We start from the raw sequence: 24384 nt of genomic DNA on the forward strand, positions 1-24384 counted from the left end.
TCCCCCCCCCCCCCCCCAAAGAATTAGATCGCCAGCTCTGGAGGGGCTAAGAAAACCTCCAATAAAGCCCTTTTATGATTCGCAGGTAAGCTTCGCTGTGTTGCATACTTGCCCAACTAATGGTGGCACCTGCCGTCCTTTGAGTGAAGATGATAAGGTCCTGGTTTTAAGTGCCGGGGCTTGCCTGTCATGTGCTTTTACAGTGAGAGCCAGATGCTGCATTTCTGAATCATAAGGCAATCAAACTGTGCTTGAACATCCTGCTTTCACTAATTGACTAGCCCCAATTACTTGGGCTAACCACATCGCACGAAAGCTAGCTTTACAATGACAAAGAGGGTCTATAATTTTGTATCATGCAGAAATTGAAGAAGACGTGTACACTTCCTAGCTTCCTCCTGACTTCAGCAACAATGCAGTTGAAGCACCACACAACTGAAAAGGTAACCAAACACGCACCTTCGTCACTGACTGACAACCTTCAGAATATTTTGAGAGGTGATCAGTTCGCATTTGATGGTTTATTGTAATGGCCCATTGCTATCACATGATTCCAACTGTGATGTTGGTGCAAGCAACATATTAATGTAGAATACTTTTTATAATAAGAGATGTCTTTGCAGTATTTGAAGTGAATTTTCATGTTACCAAAAAACTTTAAGTAATCACTGAATGGCCTCATTATTAGGTCCATTGCCTCATAAATTGATTGGTGCAATTTTTTTTAATCTGTTCATCATGATTGGAGTTACAGAGCTGTTCATTCTATTGCCAATAATGGCAGACCACCAGAAGATGAAGAAGCGCCAGCAAGCACGAGAGCAAAAACGGAGACACCAGACACACCAGCAGGGTCTTCATGGCCTCAGTCAGTGGCAATAAAAGCCTTTTCTAACAATGTTAACAAAATCGATTTGTTCTACGGCTGCCTCTATCCCATATCCCATACAGGAGTATATCCCAAACTTTATGCACTCTTCCCTATGAACATGGTGCAAGCTGCACGAGGGGGATGACAAAGGGTAAACTATAAACCTAATGTCCATCATTTTCGTGCTTAAAGGGCTCCTAACCACCTCCAATATCTTTTCGGACATTTGAAGTAAAAACGCACATTGTGTGCAGAATGCCTTCACAGTGAAGGATTCCACACATGGCAACGCTAAGAGCCTCCAGCGTGCCACAAATTCAAAGAAACAATCCCTCCTGCTCTCCGGGCCTTTGGGCCCCCCGCGTAACGGCAAAAACTTGAATCTCCGACGTGCATCACATTGATGCTGTGATTGATCGAGCAAGAGCCTACGACTTTTGATTAATCTGCAAGGAGCTGTCTGCGCTGCTTGTTGTTGTTTGTTATGCTACCCGTGATCCTGCACTTACTTGTGAGTCAGCTACTGCTGCCTGTAACACGAGGGTCCATACTGGCCTGGCAGCAGCAGTGAGCAGGCAGTTGACAGAGTCAACGGAGGGATGGAGTCACAGCAACCAAAAGACCGTGCTTCAAGCCGCACGTGGGCTATGATGTATGCCACACGCGATCAGGAGGGACGCTCAGTAGAGGGCAAAGTGGCTTTGGGAAAGGATACCAAGGGAGCATAGCGAAGCGAAGAAGTGAAAACTGGATTTCAATATACAGATGCATCTGACTCCGCTATTACAGCACCGTTTCGAGAAATTCTCACGACTGCATGGTCGCTGTACACTCGTGCAAAACTTCCCCACCACAGCTGAATTTCGAACTCTGGGTGGTTTAGGTTTCCCTTTACATGGGAAGATAGTATACAACCATGCCTCGCCAAGTTGGCAAAGCAGGCATGTCATGCACAATAGCAGTGCATGGAGCACTGCTTGTGTTCTAGCACAGCTGTGATAGGAATATGCATTTTGAGCGAGTGGGTCGGCTGATTTGCTTCAACCATAGTGAAACGCTATCGGAGCATTCTAGCACGGCTGTAAATGATTGCATTGTTTCATAGCATCCACACAGCTTAACGTGAATAGAAAAACAACAAAGAAATCCTTATTCAAAACTCTGCCAAAACTTGGGAGCAAAATGTGACACTGAACGAAAGGGGTGACAGCTTCACAATTTGATAGTTTTGATGACATGCAACTATCTGGAATACTCTTTCTTTTCTCTTCAAACATATTTCCCCACTACCAAAGTAATTCCAATGCATGCTACTGTAGAGTGTGGTGTGGTGGCACCCCATGGTAGCCGCACAGATCATCGTTTCTTCTGTGCACAAAATCGGTTGAGCTCTGCTCAGGTCGGCTTGACCGAGGAATAGTGCCAAATCCAGATAGCGTATTTGGTCAACTAAATACCAAGCAATGCCTGGCAAGGTGCTTTGCCCACAAGCCGTGTAAAAGAGATGATGAGGACATCCGCAAGCGTACTGGTGATTTTGGAAGCAACAATACGCACTGCTGAGTAGTGCAGTAAAGGGTTCAGTACCAGACAAGAGGCACGAAGTGCTCGATACAGCTGGGTGTACTCTGACCAAGACCTGCGGCATTGGAACTTGTTGCTACACAAAAGCTTCGTAAGCTTTGAATCAACTTATAGTATCGAAAACTGTAATCGAAGCACAAAGGCTGCCACACCGAAAAAGCATGGTGAAATTTTTGCTTGAACATGCATACAGCCCATTCATATTGCCACGCACGTTTATATTGTCACGGGGTCGCGACAATATAAACGTATAAAATGAAAGTTTTGCTTACATCTACTTCCTAATTTAGACACTGTGTGAATAGCAAGAAGTGCATCTGACTCTTGACTAATGTCAGCTACTATCAGCCAACAGCATACACTCTACGGTATGCACCATGCATGACTACAAAACTTAGCTGAGCTGTTTATACAGTAAAAGCTCGTTAATTCGGATTTCACGGGACCGGAAAAACTGTCCAAATTAACCAAATGCCGAATTAACAAATGAACAGGGAAAACAACATTTAAAATCAAGCTGCAGAAGCATACCTTTATTTGTTGAAGTATTTTGTAATTGTCGTCTGCGTTTTCGCACAGATTCCGGCTGACATCACAATTTTTCTTAACTGTTCCAAATGGCCAACAGCACGCAAGCTGTTGGGAGTTTTCAGGCAAGCGTCCTCTAATATTAACAGCGCCTCCGAGACTTTCCGTGAGGTGCGATGAGGTCGCGGCTGTATCTCCTCGCATGATTCTTCGTCGGAATCGTGGTCTTCATGGGCGCCCGTGACATTAATAATCTCTTGATCGGTCAGGAGACCACTCGTGGCGACACCATGATCAATCGCGATGTAGTCCTGAAAGGTCACATCTGTGGGAAGGACAGCATCGAAAGTCGGGCAGTCATCATCGGTGGACTCGGCTGACACCTCCTCGATGCCATCGTCAGCCACTGCTGCACGCTCGGGCCTCACAAAACCTCTGTGCCGAAAACAGTTGGCGATGACTTGCAGCAGAGTGTTTTTCCACACGTGGGCGATGATGTGTACTGCGCCGAGTAAGTCCACTTGATACAACTTTGCAGCTTCATGCAATAGGATCCTTCGCTCTAGCAGGTGCTTGCGGCACTTCGACTTCACGTAGTGAATGATACCCTGGTCCATCGGCTGAAGAGCAGACGCAGTGTTGGGCGGCAAAAAAACTACTTTGATGCTCTTCAGTTCGACTGCACAGTTATGGGCGCTGCAGTTGTCAACAACCATAATTATCTTGCGGTCCTTCGACGTGGAGTGCCGGTCCAACTGCTGCAGCCAGCCGCGAAAAATGTCCAATGTCACCCATGCCTTCCTGTTCGCTGTGTACTCGACAGGAAGGCTTTTGACGTTCTTAAAACAACGTGGCTTAAGCGCCTTCTCGACGACAAGTAGTGGCAAGCGCTCCGTGCCAGTCATATTGGCGGCAAGAAGCACAGTTATCCTTTGCTTGCACTTCTTGCCACCAATGCACGCGTCCCCTTTGAAAGTCACCGTCTTGTCGGGCAGAGCTCTGAAAAATAGAGCAGTTTCATCTGCATTGAACACGTCACGTGGTTCATATGCGGCGATGTGCTCCAGCAGCTTCACATTTCTCCACTCGGTGGTCACGCTTTCGTCAACACTGGCTTTTTCGCCGCACACACTCCTGAAGACAAGTTCGTGTCTCTCTCGAAACCTCGCAAACCACCCTTCTGACGCTTTGAACGATTCAATGTTCATCATTGCAGCGTACTTCTCACCTTGCGCCATGATGAGAGGTCCGCTCAAAGGCAGATGCGCGTTGCGACAGTCAGTAATCCACCGGAGCAAAGCTTCTTCGAGCTGGGGATGAGCTGCGGTTCGCAACCGCTTTCTAGAGGCATGAAACTTCTCGCTTTCGAAGGCTTGTCGAATCTGTTGTTCATTTTTCACGTTAGTTCCCAACGTGCTCCGCTTCACGTTGTACTTGGTCATAACCTGCTGTCGCGATTCGCCGTTTTCAGTGCTTCCAAAATTTCCACTTTAGTCGCCAAGTTCTTCGCGTCGTAGTACTGCCGCCTTTTCGGCGTTGCCATCACTGTAGCGCACGATGGTGGTGGCATGCAAATACGGTCACAATGGAAGAAGAAGAGAACTCCGCAAGAAGAAATGATTCCGACACGACAACACAAGGGAACATGGCGTCGGAGGCGCTGAGTGGAGAAGAAAGAAGACGCCGACGTTCGGTGATGCAGCGATCGCCCCCACTAGTTGATAATGATGGCAATGCCACTCAGGTTTCGGTTTCACTCCAGTGGTGCCAGCGCTGCTTTATCACACTTTTGTGTAGCAGCAGCCGTCAGCATTTGTCCTAATTAAGCGGTGCGGAGCCGAATTCCGACGAAATAACGAAGGTTTGGTTCCATAGACTAACATGCACTTTGGCCGGGACCAATAGAGCCGTCCGAATTATCGAAATTTCCGAATTAACGGGTGTTGAATTAACGAGCTTTTACTGTAGCAGTATTCGCTGTGCGTAGAATATTTTTTTTTTTTCACCGTACATGAGAAGTGGTTTGGGACCTCTTTTCACCATCTTTGAAACTCTACCTCAGTGGTGGTCCAGCCAGTTTAAAGGGGCACAAAGGCAACTATTAAGTTGATGTTGATTGTTGAAGAGAGGTCCAGAAACTTCATAGTGTTACTTTTGTGCCAAGGAAGGGCTTATTTTGAAATAAAATCACGTTTTAGTGGCCCGAATCGGGTTAGCGAACTTCAAATTACCTGCCCCAAGACGCATCACTGTTGCAGTGCACAACATTGCCCAGCTTAACTGTGCGGTCACCAACACTAATAGACAGAATGAAAGCAGTGGGAACCACAGCAACAACAACGGCCATTGATCAATTTTCTGCCATATGCTCCGAGATTGCAGACATGTTTTCGTTCAACTGGGCCCCGCTAGATGGCACGAGCTGTCCAGTTTAGCTAAGCGAAAACTGAATTCTTGAACCCCTCACGCCATTCCCCATAGTAATGTCCGGCGGTTCTTTTTTTCATGAATCAAACAGAAACGAACAAGCAGCATTTTATTACACCTATTGATTCACAGAAGGTTCTTAATTTAGTCCAGCTAGATCAATTACTAGTGAGTAATTGTAGGCGGTTCGTCTGACATCACCAATATCATCTTGAGAATTTCCTACTGTCGCACATGTATTCTTGTGCATTTACCTTAATTTCTTGGTAGCTAGGGCACTACTGTCAATAATATTGTCGTTTTAGATGTTTTCATACATTGAGCTTTCACTCTGACATAAATTGTTATTTGACTTTAGTGTTCCTTTAAGATTTGGAGCCCAAAAAATAGTCTTTTGGAGCAGATTCAGAGCAGGAGAATTTGTGTTTTGGAAGCAGGTTTGGAGCAGACAAAACAAATTTAGGATCACTTGAAACATAATACTTCTAAACTTTCGGTGAATATTCTTGTTTGTATACGTACTGGACGTACTGCTGCAATGTAAACAAAAAGGCAAGGCCGACATTTAGAGCGCAGCCATTCATCAAGCTCTTACCACGAAAAAGAGTAACACACTGGTTTTACTGCACTGCACTAGAATTAGTGATAGGCAAGCGTGCACATACAGTTTCTATGAATGACAGGCATGATAATTTCGATCCAAAAAGAAAAAAAAATTATAGCAGGAAAACCAGCGGTCTACTGACAACTAAAGATAGAAGATGAAGAAAAATCGTTGCAAACTCGTTGCAAATAGTGTTTGAAATTGCCTGTGCCGATAGTGAACTTTATAATCGCCACAACTTGCTACAGATCAGTTACATTCTCCTCAACAATTGTTAGAGGCATGAGCGCCAAAGGACATTCTGCTTTTTAGTGTCAAGAACTTTAGGTTGAGCACTTCCGATTCTCCAAATATTCTGAAAAAGTCTCATAAGAATAAAAACTATTACAAATCGATATGGCACTTAGTCATAGTTGGTGACAAATCTAAGAATGAAGGGGAGAGATGCTCTTCTTTAACGGAGCCTTGAAGAATACAAGTCCAATTTTCGAAACGTTCGCTTGAGTGACATCCCGTGTTCACACGTTTTTCAACTTAACATCCTATGCAGAAGTGATTGCTGGGTATGAGTACTTGTGCCACAGATGACAACAGACCAGTTAAATAAAGGAGTGACAGGGTTTTTTTTTTTTTCTAGGAGTCCTGGAGGGGCAGGAGGTGCTTGGTGTAAACAGCCGCAATCCCCCCACCTCTCCCACAATCACCACTCCTTAGGTCTGTTATAACAGGGTTCCTAAGACTGGGCCTGTAGGCCTAAGAAGGACGTTTTAGGGTTCAGCAAGAGCTGAGAACTAATGTGACTAGACTTAATTAACAGTTCTGCTTAGCAGTTTAGACTTAATGAAACCACCACATGGTTCGCTGGGTAGTTGGTGAACAGTGAGAAATTTCCGCGGCAGCGCCATTCAACGCTTGTTAATGTGCGATTTGCGAATGAAAAGTGGCCTGGGAATGAATCAGTTGGAAAGATTTGCATGCCGGGATGACCACTTTCACATTTCTTTTCTTTGTCGATTCGCGACAACACTAATCGTTCTAACGTTTATAATGCATGGGGGCACTTGTTCTTTATTAGTAGCTGGTTACGCGACTCAGCTCTACATGCGCTGACTTTCCAACGTGTTACAATGGCTTCGCGATCAAGATAAAGACACGTGACGAGCGCTGGGACGTGCGCTAGCAACAGTTGCTCCACATCTTTTGCATGGCCGAACCGTCATTTGCGTGAATACGTCTAGATCGCCCAGTGCCAATAGCTGTCGCCGCATAGGTGCGCTGTCTACATTACGTCGATGACACGATAAACTTTCATCAACGGAAGCACATGCGGTGGCCCAGGTTTTTGTTCGGCTGAATAATGACAAAAAGCGCATCGGTGCAATGGGTTGAAGGGCATCGGCAGCATTATGGAGAAGCTCTAGCAGTGCTTGTTGCCACCAAGCATATTTTTCGGGGGCTCTAGATGGCCCTATGCCTTGTTAACAGGTAGACTAGTGAACTTTGGTGTGGTTGGCGCAATGAGTGAAGCAAGGCACAGGAATAGAGAATGGGCCTTTTTCACGGGCACCATCTGTGCATGCGCACCGGAAAACCCTTCAACGGTGCCACCCCGAAACATTTTTGGTGGCTCGTGGCCTCCAAAACCTGTCAGTGCACCATCTCAAAGGCGATGAATGCAAAGGAAAGCACAAGCTCCTACACTGTCGTGTAGACCGCAAAGCCACCAAATTTGCTTTTGGCTCTCATCCCTAAGGGTGCGGTACCTGTCGTGAAAAAGGTCAATTGTACCAAAATGGCACAATCGGCATAGCTGGACCACCACTGCAACCTCCCTGTCCAGAGTAGACAAAGTTACTATGTGTGATTGTATTGTGCCTTTCGAGAAACTAACAACTGATCTGAAAGAGTGTTCACTCTCTTTCTTATTTAAGGCTGGGCCTCCATACACTTAGTGTGGTGACAGTATTTAGCAAAAAAAAAAAAAACTAGGGAGTGAACACATAACTGTGTCCTCTGTAAATAGAGATTAATAAATGTACTCCACCTTTCTCACTGTCCCAATCTGCACCAGAAAACTAATTTTGTGACTATCATTCTAAAGTATGTTTTATACCACTGTCACCACACAGGCACCTTTAACCACTATCACGGTCAATCTGCACGTAGTTATTGATTGCAATACCAAGTTGGGCACTGCTACATGGTACAACCTAATCCAGATAGAGTTTGCTAAAGGTGTCAGCCAAGTAGCAATCCCCAAGTCCGACTGCGATCCCCACATCTCTTTCTCACACACCCCCACACGTTCACAAGCACACACACACACACAGTGAGTGAAAGGAGTTAAACAAAGGGTTGTGGAAGTGGAATCAAAAACCAATCAAAGTACTCTGCAATGTTGTCATGCATAATACCTTATCAGAGAGACCTGACTCTTGCTGTTGAATTGAAAGCATCCACAAAGTTCTCACTTTAGAAGCAATTTATGTATCAGGGTGATAATGTGAGAATAAAAGAGCTAAATCAGTGAATGCTGTCACCGACAAAAGGCACTGTAAAGCATGTGTATAATTATACTAACAGTGTTAAGTGAATAGGACAAGAAGTGGACAGCACTTACTGCACTGCTTCTCAGTGAGCAGGTGATCGAAAGGAGCTGTGGTGCTGATGTGCACAATGGTGTGGGCCGTGTGGGTCCCCTGTCGGCTCTTGATGGATGCAGTCCACTCCATGGGGGAGACACTGGATCAGGAGACGAGGCGCAACGGTGACAAGTTGGGGGTTTTGGGTAAGTTAAGAAGATGACACCCTGAAGCACAAGGCCCACAAGCAAGCTCTGCGCTAACCTATCAGTACGTCCACTGACAAGCTGCTAAATACAGTGCTCGACAACGTCACTGAAGAGCTCGTAGAGGCTCATTTGACTCATCAATGGGTACGGCTTTCTACCACGATTACGGGCCAACAGACAGGACATTATGCGACACTGCAGCACCCATCCCAAACAATAGCCTTGCTAGCCAAATGCATACAAAGCCAGATCCTGGTTCACCTGTTACCATGAAATCATGTCCTGTATTACACAGGAAGACGGGTTTCAAAGGCTAGAATCCTCGACAAACAGTACGGCAACCATCCTCTAGCTACTTACACCAGTGCGGCTTGTATACCAGTCGGAGAGCTTCTGCACTCACTATCGTCATCGCTGACGAAGTGGCCAGGCTTGGGAGGTGTGCAGATTTATTACAAGCTAATTTTATGAATCACGCATGGAAATGCCTAAAAGCTTTCCACAAGCAGTGGCCGATTTGTGCGTGGTCTCCGCACGCATGTGCAAATCATGCTGGAAATGAAAAGCAAAATACAGTGAATACAGCCAGCAGCATCGAGGAGTATGTAATGTTCATGAGCTGGTGTGCAGCACTAAACTTGGCTGTTTCCAAAAGTGACGTTGCATGGAGGAAGAAAACCCGAGGAGAGGCCCTCGCAATATGAGCTGCAGAGTGAAAATGTGGCGGAAGTGACGTGATTTTGCAGAGGTTTGTCAGGTTCCCTTGCATCGTCTGCATCACTACCCTTATGACTGTATTGTTGAGAAAGTCGGCTAAAGCACCGAATGCGCATTTTTATGTGGTTGTTGCACTTAAAAAATTATACGATGTGTTAGAAGACTACAGTGAGCGTTGGCCTTCACGGTTGAGAGCTTAGTTCATATCACTTAAGGTCGAAAGCGATTGTTTTTGAAGCTCGCTACCGTTTCTCTGAATATGGCTGGTGCCACGGCTTTGCCGTTTTCCTTTGGCACTGTGACGTTACATGCCTCAGTGATGGAAGGCTAGAATTCCAAGATGAGAACAGCAGCGCCTACGGCTGTTCACGTGAGAGGCGGCGGTGACCTGCTCCCGTGTACGACGATTCAGAAACCATTGGCCCAGTGTGCTCCAGAGTAAGAAGATTTATTGTTAGAATTATCACATCCTGTTTAGGTTTTGCACACGGTAACCCAACAATGTATTCTTTGATATCGCCGCAGTCGGCCAACCCCCGCTGCTGCGAATGATACTTGTTCAAACATACTGTGACAAACACGAGCAAAAGAATGATTCTTAGGTGCTTCATCTTGCTAAATACAGGGGTGCAACAGCAGGAAAAGAATTTCCGGCTGTTGCACCCCTGTATTTAGCAGAAATGGCCGACACCTTAAAGTTATTAGCGACCATCATTCACTTTGTTGGTTAACTAATCTAAAGGATCCCACCAGCCGATAAGCGTGTTGGAGTCTAAGGCTGCAAGAATTCGACATGACCGTCGTACACAAGTCGGGGAAGCGACATACGGACGCTGACTGCCTGTCCCAATCACCAATACAGTCAACTTCCCAACCTGATGAAGATGAAACTGCATTTCTTGCGGTGCTCAATACGTCTACCATCGCCCAACAATAACGTGACGACCCTGAGCCGCTTGGTTTAATTAATTACTTGGAAAGACGATCTCGGAATGCACCCAAAGTTTTTACAAGAGTATTGTCGTCGTTTTCCATGCGAAATAGCGTTGTGTACAAAAGAAATTTTTCATCGATTGGATCTCCCTACTTGCTCGTCATTCTGCAACCCTCCGTACCGAAGTGTTTCAAGCATGTCACAACGAGCTGACTTCTGGTCACTTAGGCTACACGTGCACATTGGGGAGAGTTCAGCAAAGATACTACTGGCCAAGGCTCACCACTGCCGTCAAGTGACACATTCGCACTTGTTTGGACTGCCAGCGACGTAAGCCTCCTCCAATGAAACCAGCCGGCCTGTTGCAACCTGTTCAGGTCCTAAGTACACCATTCGATCAGATCGGAATGGATATCTTTGGTTGCCTACTTCCTACTTCGGCTGCAGGGAACCGCTGCGTCATTGTCGCGACAAACTACCTTACCCGCTACGCTGAAATGAAGACTATCCAACGAAGCACAGCAGCGGAGGTAGCCAAATTTTTCATAGAAAGTGTTGTATTGCGACATGGTATACCCACCGTTGTGATAACAGACCGCGGGACCACATTCACGGCAGCTCTTCTTGAGCACGTCTTGATGTTAAGTGGATCAAGCCATCGAAAGACCACTGCCTACCACCCGCAGATGAACCGACTGACAGAGCGCCTAAACAAGACAATTGAAGATATGCTGTCGATGTACATGGACGTTAGACATAAAAATTGAGACAAAATCTTACCCTATACCCTGTTCGCATACAATACGGCTAAACAATAAAGGACTCGCATGACTCCATTCAGCCTTATTCACAGACGGGAGGTATGAACAATGCTTGATGCCATGTTACCACATGAACGAGATGACAATGACACAGGCGCTGACATATTTACCAAATGCAGGAAAGAACGACGATAGTTATAGCGCGAGAACAAAACGATGACACAGAGACAAGGACACGAAAGTCTCTGTGTCGTCGTTTTTTTCTCGCGCTATAACTATCGTCATGCCATGCCAACTAGCCCAAGCTGCCACACTTTTAAGCAGGGAAGAAGCCAGGCAGCTCACATGCTTGCGAATCCGCCAGCAACAATATTACGACACAGGTTGCTACAATGCCCACCGGAGAGCAATTACCTATGAAGCCGGTGAGCGAGTGTGGGTTTGGACACCCAAACGAAAACGTGGACTGTCCGAGAAACTCTTAAGGCGATACTTCGGATCGTACAGAGTATTGCAAAAGTTGAGTGACGTCACCTACGAGGTTGTCCCCGACAGTTCCTCTTGCTCCATGCATCAACAGCAACGGCCTCAACTTGTACATGTGGTACGCATGAAGCCATATTTCAGTGACTGACTTTGCAATTTCACACATTGGTAACTCGAATGTAGCATCGGGGCGATGCTCCTATAAAGAGGGGCAAGTGAAACGTGTATATACGTATAAAAAAGAACGACAACGGAGGTGCTTTGCAGACTCCAGGTAGCGGGACTGTAGCTTTGGCAGAAGAATACGAAGAGGGCGTTCCGGGTACAGCTCATTCTGAAACACGCTGTTTCGCTGTTGCAAGTTGTTTCCATATTTTGTTCTCGCTACACCGCGACAATATCAGCAGCGAATATAGCTAGAAAGGTATATTAAATTAATTTTGAAGTTTCCGTGAGCACTCGACTCCATCGTGCCATTGACAGCCTTGAAGGGAACCCTTTGGGGACCCCCAACTTGCCTCACGCCACCACACTGCCGTTAAAAAAGAAACAATTTATGATTAATTCGTAGCTGCCATTTTCTTTTTACTGCGCTTGTTACTGCAGCCTGTACTTCTGAGTGGCTTGCCGAGAGCGCGTCGCCGTGGCGCACGCTTTGAAAGTTTTGTGCTTGACGACACTGCAGTCCCTTTTGTTATTCGAAAGTAATTCTTGATGCGAACCGTGTGAAAGTGTGTCACAGTTTTGCGTGCTGATGGGGTCGAGAGCTGCACACACTAGGTGGTGATAGTTCCACCCGAGGACTTAACATTTTTCATCATCCGCAGTTGCCTTCTGACAAAATTCATCCCAGTCTTAGGCACATGAGAGGCCCTGCACATCTTGGTGGCTTTCAGCTGCCCATGCTGTTGTTGCCAGTAGCGAATACAAAACTTGTCGACCCGCGCAGTGCCTACTGAATGCCCTGTTGCCGTTGTTTAGAGCATGATCAATCACTTTTAGCTTGAAAGCATCTGCAACTTTTGTATTATGCCATTGTACCACAAACGGACACAACATACACTAACCCCAGCTAACACGCCACAACACGCATGCCTCTTTTCACATGTCTTGGATTAGATTGGAGCTCCGTGCGTTGACAATACCACAGCCTCATAGGTTTTCCTTGCCTGCCGAATGAGCGTGAAAAGTCCGTCGTCTAGAGTGGTGCCATTTAAGTAGGGAAAGATACCATAATGAAGGAAAGCGCCAAGTGCCATCAGGCAGTAGGCAACTACGTCACAGCGAGCAGCCCCAGAGTTTTCACAGCAGCAGAAGATAACCGAAGTTTACCGCACTCTCGTGATATGATGGTTTATAACAGCGGTTGTGGGTGGTGGCAGACGTGTTTCCTTGTTTTTGGAAGTCAGAGATTTGAACAGATCATCATGACTGTTTCACTGTTTTCTCTAAATTTTTCATCATAGCTTTATCTCTGAAAATGCAAAGTTTACGTTTTCAAAGTCAGGACTTGACACTACAGCACTGAAATAATGTAAGTATTTGCCACTGAAAAGGATTGAATAGTGCTGTGTCACTGTTACATTTACTTTATTATATAGCTGAAAAATCATATTTGCGAGATGTTTCAGCGCGTGAACAAAGAAAAAAAGGACAGGGTAGACAGAAAGAGCACTGCGCTCTTTCTGTCTACCCTGTCCTTTTTTCCTTTGTTCGCGCGCTGAAATATCTCGCAAATATGACTACGTACCAACTAGCCCAAGCTTCCACTCTTCTGAAAAATCAATGTGTGCACTGAAATTGTGCTTCTTGCATATAGTGCATTCAATTAAAGTGCAATTACGATACTCCAGTGCAGGCCATCTACTCCAAGACAACAAAATCCTACCTGTTCGTAAGTTATTTTTTTATAGCATAGCCGTTCTTCTGTTTCAATTGCGCAATACACTGCTACCGTTTGAGTTCATTGATTCAGTTTTCTTACAAAACAACAATGTAACCAGATTTGCAATGAACCTTAACTTTTTGCTACCCGCGTCGCGCACAAATTATGGAAAAATGACCACTGCCTTTGCGGCCATTACTTTTTGGAATAACATGCCTCTTTCTATTAAAACGATGCCCACATTGTCATCATTCAAAAAGTCACTTAAAAGTTTTCTGTTAAATTATTAGCTGCCTGTATATGGGCTTTTTAGGGGCTTTGCGTTTTTGGTTATGCCATTTAGATCATTGCATTTCGATTGACAATGTCCGCCACTGAACGAGATTTTTTTTTTCCCGTTCTTTCTTTTTTCTTTCCTTATTTGCCTTGCTTTTTGTTGCCTGATGTGTCACTTAGCCTATAATAATTACTTATCACTCTATATTGTATAATTGATTTCCATTCACTCGTTGCTTGTTAACTTGATCTGATTTATTGATTGTTATAATGCATCGAGGGTCCCGTTACAGTTTTTAACTTTGGGACCCTCGTCTGTATATTAATATTACTGTACTACTTTTTTGAAATGAATAATAAACTGAAACTGAAACTGAATCGATTTACAGTTGCCTATACACTTAAACCCTGATACAACGAAAAGTTAGTGAAAAATAATTTTACATTATAGTGCTAGGAATATACATTAGAGTGAATTTTTGGATATAACGAATTTATTTTTGTGCATGATGCCACCTTGTTATAATGAGGCCTGAGTATATGCCCCTTTTTAAAACATGCACCTCAATAAAACTATAAGTGTAATAAGGTGCAAAATGCGAGGGTTAGCAGTTAGCAGTCTAATTACAGTTACTGTGAAAAAGATGTTCTTGCACAGTCGATCTCGAATATATTAAACTCAAAAGAAATCGTGAAATAGTTCGATATATAGATATTTTAAAATACAAAATATACGTATTTAGGGCCTGAATTAAAACATTTCAGGCTTCAGAAATCCTTACAAGCACTAAATATATTAATTCACTCACAGTATTATGAACGGCAAGTTACGGTACTTTATTTCGCATAAAAATAATCCGTAAACTTGTCTTGCTATTAACACGCTGTCAAGTTTCAGTCATTCTCAATATCACTGAAGCTTTTCAAATAGGCGAATTCCGCTCCTTCGGCTTCAACAACGTTGATTGACATACAACGCCAATGCAAGCTTTGTCGCGCAACAAAAAGCTGGTTAACGGCGGCAGCGATGGTGTTGACATATTCATGACCTCGCGGGTACACTTCCGCGGCACCGGCAACAGTAGCCACGATCTCAGCATCTATGCAGCCAGAAACAGCTACGTCGTCATCTGCACAGATAAGTCCCTTACTGTCTGAGATGGTGCCCAGAAACGCTGATAAGGTCGCAGAATTCACCGAGGTACCGTACGCCAGCGGTCATGATGCACCAGAAGTCGTCACCTGGCCCGCGAGAAAATTTTACAACGGTGCTTTACTTGACGTCGCTCCAAGCACCAGTCATAATTTTTATCGCTATGTGCGGGTCAACGCTCAGTTCAACTCCCAAATGAGGATTTATCAGGAACGAGGCCAGAAGTACACAAGTCCAAAAAGCGCGAAAAACAACGTCGAGTTTCCAATAGTTTCCACAGCCGGCATGTTAGCGATATCGTTGTCAGTGTGCTTTTGTAGCTGGCAGCCACTGCTTTCAGCTGCTCTTATGCGTAAAGCTAGAAAAAGCGTAGCCTGCAAGCCGTGAGTTTTAAAGCCGAAAATATGTCACGAAGTTGCACATCTCGAAGGCCATGCTTTTCAGGCTCGTGTGCCATTGTGCACTAACAAACAAAGAAGGAAATGCGAACATTGCAATGAGATCGCAGAGTCACTTCGCATTCTCATTTTGCTGTCCTCTGCAATCGTTTTTTTTTTAAAAACACTATGCCCGTGCGTTAAGACCTGCAGATCGCGGATCAAACATGCCAGTGCACAACACAACGCACCGTGATAAATGGCGGACACAGGCCCGATGTACAAAGGACTACCCACTAATGTGCTGAGCGCAGGTGCTGCCGTAGCACGGAGAGTGATAGCACGGTAGCACGGGGACTGTAACCGACCGAGCAATGTGCCTTAAATTGGATTCCATTTCCAATCAATATTAGTTGCCAAACACTGTAACGGCTGTGCGATTTAAAACTGAAACTCCCTGACGCCATTAGCCAACACAGCTTGTTTTCATGGTCATTCGTAAATGAAAGGGACTTTGAAATGAGTGTAACTTACAGAGGTACGCCATTAAGTTCCTCTAGAAGGACAAATTCCACGCAATTTTTTTATGATTACAAAGAGTTTCGAGGGCCCTTGAACTTCTATTGTCAATATCAAGGATATTTAGGGATTATAATGCTTTAATGCCTAAGTTATGAAACTGCCGAGCTAAATAAAAATTGTTCTAATTTTGCAGATTTAAATAGCAACTTCTAAATGATGCCGCAGTAAAATTATCTAAATTGCAACTTCAATGCATACTTTTGTGTAGGTCGTGAATTCTTCTTATGCCGCAGAAGCGAGGACCTTGCAAGAAGAAACGCATTTCGAAACTATGTAACATGTTGTGTGCCACCTCTTGAGTGCATACACATCAAACAAACAAAAATATTGAAGATAGAACTTATGGCACCCAGGTGAGAAAAAACGAAGAAGTGAGAGCTGTTGCACGCGCTTAGTGCTTTCCGCCATCAGTTCCAAAACGATTGGTTCTAGCTTATACAGTGAAACCTCGTTAAACTGTACCCACGTAAACAGTAGTTTCATTTTAAAAGTAGTGAAGTCAAATCCCCCACTTGGCGGCCATTGAACATAATGCATTTTGTATCCGCATAAGCCGCACCAGCTTATCGCATATGTATCGGTTAATAAGCAGTTTTTCCAATTTTCGTTGTGCACTCGCTGCAGCATGTCGTCCCCCACTGGGCGTCCCGACAGAACAGCAAGCCCCAGAGATCGAAACACGCCTCGCTTGTTTGTGTTGATGATTATGGCGGCTGTGTTGATGAGCGCCATCTCTTGGATTTTTCTGCAACAAGAAGCACTCGGCCGGGTAGGCTTCTGGTGTTGTCCACGCGATGGCGCTTTGCACAAACACGCAAACACGGTGTGCGCTTGCTTTGCTTTCTTTGTTCCTTTGGCGCCATGCATAGGTGTTCTCTGGTTGATCCGTGCCGTACAGCTCTTGCGTCATTTTTCACGTGTTGTGTATGTGTGCTTGTGCTGCTTCGTACTTGTGTCATGCCGAAGCTGGGACAAAGTATCGTGTGCTGAAAATAGAGTAGAAATTGGACATAATTCGTGCTATTGAAAGTGGCACGAAAAAATCTGCGCTGGCACGCGAAAAGGACCTGCCGTTAACCATGGTGTGTGGAATTTGGAATTACAGAGAGAAGTTGCTCGGCAGTGCTGCTGCAACTGCGAAAAGGTGCCGGCTACGCGGTTCGGCGTTTTCGGATGTAGAGGAGGCGCTGGTGAAGTGGCTAAAAGCTGCACGGTCAAAAAATCTGCCTATCAGCGGACCCCTGCTTGTGGAGAAGGCCCTGGTTTTTGCCTTGCAGCTCAACCATGACAACTTCATGTGCAGCAATGGCTGGCTGGCCAGATTTAAGGCGAGGCACGGCATTACCACGAGGACTGTTTCGGGAGAAGGTGCTGCTGCTGACGTGGATGGCGCGGAGCAGTGGCAAAATGGTCAGCTGAAGAACATCTTGGAAGACTACGCACCTGATGACATCTTTAATATGGAAGAATCGGCGCTATTATTTAAGCTGCTACCAGACAAAACGCGCGCGTTCAAAGGCGAGACGTGCATCAGCGGCAAGTATGCAAAAGACAGAATATCAGTAGCGTTTTACGTAAACATGACTGGAACCGACAAAACTCCACTCCTTGTGATTGGAAACTCGGCGAAGCCTAGATGTTTCAAAGGCGCCCGGTTGCCATCAGGGGTCATCTATCGCAGCAACACCAAAGCATGGATGACGGCAAAACTCTTTGAGGAGTACGTGCGCCTCATCGATCGTCGTTTTGCGGCTAAGAACAGAAAAGTTGTTATTATTTTAGACAACGCTTCGGCGCATGTCACCCTGGACAACCCGACGGCTGTGAAGTTGGCGTTTCTGCCACCAAACACAACAGCGATTGCTCAGCCCTTGGACCAAGGCATCATTCGAGCTGTAAAACAGCTCTACAAGAAGAATCCGCTGCGCAGATTTCTCCTCGCCATTGAATGTGGCAAATTATTCTCCATCGACCTGATTCGCGCGATTCACCTGCTCGAATACTCGTGGCGGCAGGTTGAAGCAACAACAGTTCAAAATTGCTTCAATCGTGCTGGCTTCAGTGTGTGTGCGGGCGACGCAGATGACGCCAGTGACACCATCGACCAGACTTGGGACATCGTACACGAAGCTTGCAAAACTCTGCTAGCTGAAGTGCTGGAGCGGCAGGGCGTTACGGAAGGCATTTCCTTCCCCGACTTCAAAGACTCAGACAGCGATGTGCAGACATCTCCGGACATGTCCGACGAAGCCAATGTTGCCTCGGTTGTCGAAGTGTCGCCAAATCATAGTGATGAGGACGACATGGAATGCGACCATACGGGTGATCCAGGTCCAACAGTGGCCAAAGCTGCGCATTGCGTCAGCGTCATGCGGGTATTTGCCGAGAAGAGGGGGCTGGCGGAAAAGCTGGCTCACAGCATAAGTGAGTTTGAGGCCGCTCTCGTTGCTGCTAGGCCGCCGCGTCAGATGAAGATTACAGACATTGTCACGCGAAGTTAATAAATTACTGCACGTTTTTTGTTCTTTCATCGCACTCCCTGAAGGTTTTTTTTTTTTTTGACAGGTAAGTGAGCGACCTCACGCTATTTGGGTTAAGCAGTACTATCGTTTAGTACGTACTTTTTCCGAGCTCCGGCCAACTACGGTTTAAAGAGGTTTCACTGTAGTACCTTTGACGAGACAGTGCTAAAGTTTTCATTCTGAAAGCTACATGCCTCGTGAGTACTTGATAGCCGAAAGTAAAGGTGGAACGAATTTCGTGACTTACATGCTGGAAATTTTTCTGTATGTCGCGAATTCGCGACATCCGGCAGTAAAGGGTCAAGGCGCTGTGCAAACGCTGCCAACGACCCATTCAAACTGCTAAATTGATAGTACAGTACCAAATAAATACATTTACGCAGTTTTAGTACCTTTTAGGTCACTCTTTGTTGCAAGTGAGATCCGAAAAGAGAACTTTTTTTAGGACAACCCTACGTAAGCCGTGCCACCACCATAGTTCCGACGACGGCTGCTTCACACATGATCGCCAATAATATGGCAGGCAAGAAAAACTTGTGAGGCTGTGACAAAACTCATGGTGCTTAAAAGGGCCCTAAAACACTTTTTCAGGTAACCATGGAATGAATTCCCTGGAAGAGCTTATTGCCGCACGAATTCAATGCCACAAAAATTTTAAGAATCCGTCCAGTGCGAATAGAGTTACAAAGGTTTTGTCGCACGCTGCAATTGCATTCTCTTTTCTCTCATCCGGCCAAAAACGCTGGAAGCTAAGCACGGAAGGATGGCAGGGCCGAGAAAGACGTCACTCACGCTTCGTGACCCTGAGCCCTTTTTTCTTTTCTTTTTTTCCTGAATGCGCAACTTCTTCAGTGTGATCGCGCGCGCACGCGTAGACAAGTAGCGGCCTCCCGCGGCCATCTCTGTAACGAGCAAGTGCACCATGTTCAAATCAGCCAATGGCTGATAGATGGGTCGTTGACGTGTGATTTTTGGGCATATAACGTGATTTGTCGAGAGAAGAGAAAGCAATTTTTAGCTGACTTTGATCATTTATTGTGAATTCCAGGCTCGTGCTGTGCTATAATATTTGGCTTGCGCGTTTTCCGGAGTCTCTACTACCGATCGGCAGCGTTTTTTGATCATGATCAAAAAGTGTTACAGGGCCCCTTTAAGAGATGATGCCAGGCTGTCGTGCACTATCGTCATCAGTTGTTGGAACGAGCAGATGACATTACTGCTGCAATTTTCGGGGTCATGATAATTACTCGCAGAAAAAAATCCTATTGTTGCTGGGCAATGCGAGGGGTGCCAAAATTATGCGAGTGCAAGAATTACGTGAGTAAATATGGTATACACGCTATTTGAATTCGATTCTAAATGATTCGACTAACATCACTGTTCGCTTCGAACCCACACTGCCCTATTCGCACAAGCCTAGTTATCAGGAATAAACACACACATCTCGGAGACATAAAGTTGCCATTGCCTTGACAAAGTCAGGAGATCGCCAGAGGTGGGCTTCAAGTGAATGGGGCCGATGGTGCATCATATAGTCTACTACCTCTCTCACAGTGCCTTTATTTTTATATATGTATCATATTATATACATGTACATATTTTTATATAAGAAATGAGTGCCATGCATGAAAAAGCAATTTTACTTTCTCATGTGTCAGCTGTTATATGATTTTTTTCAGAGTATGAAACTTATAAAGAATAGTACACCTTTTTTTTTAGTTCATGCTATTGATTAAGAATGAAAATTAAAACACATCAGTTTATTGCAGCAGCAGAAAGAAGTGTGACACCAGCAGCAATAAAGGCATTGAAATGCCTCTTGGGAGTGGCTACACGCATGCCATAAAAGTAATAGGGAAGCAGGAGTTTAGAAGTGCCACACACCACTGCATAACGAGAATGCAGTAATTGCTTCCCATGCTCGGTCAATAAACATGTTACCTCTATGTCTGTTGCTTGCAGCCTTGCTACCACTATCATGCAAGGCTGCCCAATGCTGTTAGACAGACACTAAACTATGCAGAAAACATTCTACCACAAGAAGTATAAATCTAACATAAATGCATAAGTACTGCAAATACAAAAATAAGAAATAAAGCAATTTTAAGCTGAAATTCCTCGCTTATCTAGAGTGTGATACTCACTTTTCTAGCACCACACGAACAAGGGGAACCTTCAGGGGGAACCTGAACTTGTGGATGTACTTGCCACGTTCACAGTTACTGAAGTATTTCAGGGCTTCCCTGAAATAGAATCAAAATGAAAAGCATAAAATGAAGAATGTTCTTCAAGGGCTGCTAGCATCAGTCTAGAGATGCAAAGTGTGAAAGAAAACATAAAAATTCCGAAAAAAAAAATTTTTTTTCGACACGAAAAAATTGGCGAAAACTTCCATGAGGTAAATCGTACAGAAATAAAGTATAGACAACACCTAGCCCTGAACGTAACACACATGATACACAAAAAACGTAACACACAAAACATTGCACATGATACCAAAACACCAAACGATGGCTGACTACTCGCCATTGACATCACATAAAGCCAGCTCCAGCATCAGCTTAGCTTTGTCGTTCGGGTGTGGTCATTTCCGGGGCAATTTCTGATGTTTCGGTGCCTGTTATTGTTCAATTTTGACTTGACGTTGTATACTTCTGTGACCCGTGGTGGAAGCCCGCTTATAAAGCTGTGTGCAAGCAAATTCTGCATTGGTTGTGCCAGTTTCCAACCTGTGGATGCACTTCGCCATTGAGAGATCGTTCGCGAAAAACGAAGACTCGCTGTCTGTAAGCACTGCCACAACAGCTACACTTCTTCCAATGCAACATCTTAACATGATGAAGAAAGATACAGATGAAGCCAGTGATACTGAATATGAATAATAGTTGGAACGTGATATTTTACCACCCTCATTAATGTTTGCATAGTTAAAGCCATGACAAAATAGACATTTCTGGACTCTTTGTTTTAACTGCAGTAATAATTCTTGAAAGCAGCACTTATTCACAAAGAGCTAAATGAGTTCGCGGTGATGCTTCTGGCCTGCTTTGAATTTGTAAATGTCGTATTCATTTATAAAAAGAACAAAAATCATTTCATTTTTTCCTTTAGATAATGAAAGTTATTGATTTTGACACTTGGCAATAAACTATTTTCATGTGGCAATAAACCATTATTATATGTTGAAAGAAATTTGTTCTTTTCCATTTTTTCCAGACTTTATTTAAAAAACACAAAAAAAACAGGTTTTTTTCGATCACTCAAAATTTACGGAAATTTTGCATCTCTAAGCATCACACAATGATGCCACAAAAGAAAGATGGCTTTTTCAATGTCACCTCCTCTTAGAAACATTATGGAAACGTGCAGTACCTTAAACATGATTGTCATGAATTTTCTTGACTTCATGATACTTTCGATGAACAACAAACTTTCTCTCTTATCGTCAGCCTATGTTATACCCCTTGCAATATCAGGGCTTCTTCCAGTGCTTTTCAGTTACCTATACATTGTGTCAGCCGGCCCCATCCTATGTGCGCACATTAATAAATAAAGCAAAAGCTTCAGATGCCCCATAAAACGGGAAATTCAACCATTGCCAGAGACAGTCTCGTGGCGTCGAGGACTAGTGTTGCCAAAAGCCAGCACGTGATGAAGCCACCATTGATATCACAGATCGCGAAAGTGTATGGTGCCATGATGACGTCATACATATTGACGTGAAGTCACGCGATGTAATGCCGCACGATGCTGTGAAAAAAATGAAGACTGCGATTGGCAGTGGCCTGTGCAGCCATGGCTCGTGTTCCTTGCTTCCTTATACACTGACTGAGAAGAAAAAGAAGGTAGCTTTCTCATTCGAGTCGTCTTGGGTGAACACATAGTGAGTTTTCTAGTCTGACTGCACCAACTGGTTCCCCGACACTATCAACCGAGTTTTGAAAACCTCAGCTGATCCTTCTTTCTAGCGAACAAATTGCACTTCATGTGCATTACATACCCTGCTCACAGCCTAGACCATTGCCTGCAAGTGTCTTCCTCTATAATCCATTACAGACAGTTTCCAGTCTGTTAATGGAAACCTAGAACACATTACCAGTTAATAACTGACCTACCATACTGCAGTTTATTGTGTTGCAGTATTTTGCTGCAACAATTTCTTGAGTCTGTCTGGTATTAGAAGGGTTACAAAAATTTGTCTCATGTGCTTCCTCTGATCCCAACAAGCGTACTGGAACCTACAGGGATGACACGGGGGGCCAAAGGCGGAGTGAGTATGTCTCATAGCCTTCAGCATCTCAAGAGCGCCAGGTCACCAAATGGCTGCACCCTGCTGCAGCTGCAATATCCAAGCAGCATAAAGAGCACGACGGCTATGCCGAAGTATGGCCAATCTCCGAAATGTGGAGGTACTAACACCCCCTGTAAAGTTCTTTGCGCTTCATGGCGCACGTGTCTCGTGCAGAAGCTATAGTTAGGGGTCGCAATTATCAAGCGGCAGGTGGCGTTGTGCTCGTGAGCGTCTATCACCACCATCATCATCATGGTTATAACGGTGGTGCTGGCAGTGACGCCTGGCAGCAAGCCGATATCGTCAATCTAAAAGCAGTTAAATAAACGTGTGTTGTTTGGTTCATTCCGACCTTGACTACTGTGTCCGTTGACTCCAAGAGCGCGGTGTTCCCCGTGGTGAAACTCCACAAAGAGAACCTGGCGCACAGCAGCTTGACTGATGCCAACAAATCAAGGTTGCACTCATTGGTTTCGATGGGCTGAGAAGAGAAGAGGAAGTTGTCGAAAAGTGAACCAACCGCCAAAAGGAGTGTCATACTGCGTACCTGGTATACCCGCTCAGGTAGTGAATGGGGAGGTGCAGGTAGGTCTTGCACAGCATAATCATGTCCAGGACCGCTTGCAGCTTCCACAGCTCGCCGAGGGCCTCGTTCGTAAGAGTCGGGCACACAAGGAAAGGCACCAGCTGCTCCTGACTGGCCAGCTCCAGACCTGCACCACACAGGCAGGCATGCAGTCACAGCAGGGCATCCATCCCAGATTGGGCTTTGCCTCCAAATTCCCAAAACAAAGCACAACAGCTATGTGCAGATTGATTCCACTTGGCCTTATTTCTACAACTGTCTCTAATTGGGGATCAGGAACATACTCCGAGAACGCACTTGCCTTTTGGGGCTTTATTTTTGAAGGCAAAAGCATCGCTACACTGTAGAACAACTGACTGGCCCAGCTTGGGTTCAATTTTGGCTTAAACCCCTCATTTTTATTCTTTGTATTGAACAAGATTTTTCACTCACAGACAATGCCCATGTTTTGCCCAACTCTTGCACGCCGACACAACATCGAAATTTCTGTAATATGGGTTTTTTAATGCTATTGAGTAAACTTACAGTTGGGAGTACTAATATGTAATAACTGGTCTCGCCTACTCGTTTGCGTTAGAGCAGCCATCAGTGAGACTGTTCCCGGCCTGTTCACACAAAATAGTGTCATAAGCTGGCTTCACTGCAAGATGAAATAATTGCACTGCAGTGGATCATTAGTACACTCTCTGTGAGTGACAAGCGTCAAAACATCATTCCTTCCCAATGGGAGGTGGTGTAAGAACAGCTACAGACTCCCCAGTGTACTACCACCCCTTCGGGTTCTACAGAATCCTAGGGTTTGACAAGAACTCGACTGCACACCGTTTGCTTTTTGCATTAAACGGGATGCCACTCAAAATATGCATCTTTCCCAAAATTACGCACTGTTTTTACTTGCTTTCACAAGTTTAGTTTTCTTAACTTTTGTGACAAAAAAAAAATCAAGGCTGTAATTAAGCTTGACAAAGGTTAAGACTGACTTCAAAGAGCACAACATGGCTATTGAAAA

General features: G+C 44.9%; 1 protein-coding gene across 1 annotated transcript in view; it reads right to left on the reverse strand.

Annotated features, from left to right (window-relative positions):
- Zwilch (zwilch kinetochore protein) overlaps window positions 1-24384 on the reverse strand; it is a 153148-nt gene that overhangs the window by 18975 nt on the left and 109789 nt on the right. Inside the window, exons 13-15 of the mRNA XM_037423688.2 lie at window positions 23337-23502; window positions 20643-20741; window positions 8635-8756 (exon numbers count right to left, since the gene is read on the reverse strand). Of these exons, the coding sequence (XP_037279585.1) occupies window positions 8635-8756; window positions 20643-20741; window positions 23337-23502 (387 nt within the window). The remainder of the gene's footprint in view (window positions 1-8634; window positions 8757-20642; window positions 20742-23336; window positions 23503-24384) is intronic.

This window comes from Rhipicephalus microplus, chromosome 4 (assembly GCF_043290135.1).
Source record: "Rhipicephalus microplus isolate Deutch F79 chromosome 4, USDA_Rmic, whole genome shotgun sequence".
Taxonomy (NCBI): domain Eukaryota; kingdom Metazoa; phylum Arthropoda; class Arachnida; order Ixodida; family Ixodidae; genus Rhipicephalus; species Rhipicephalus microplus.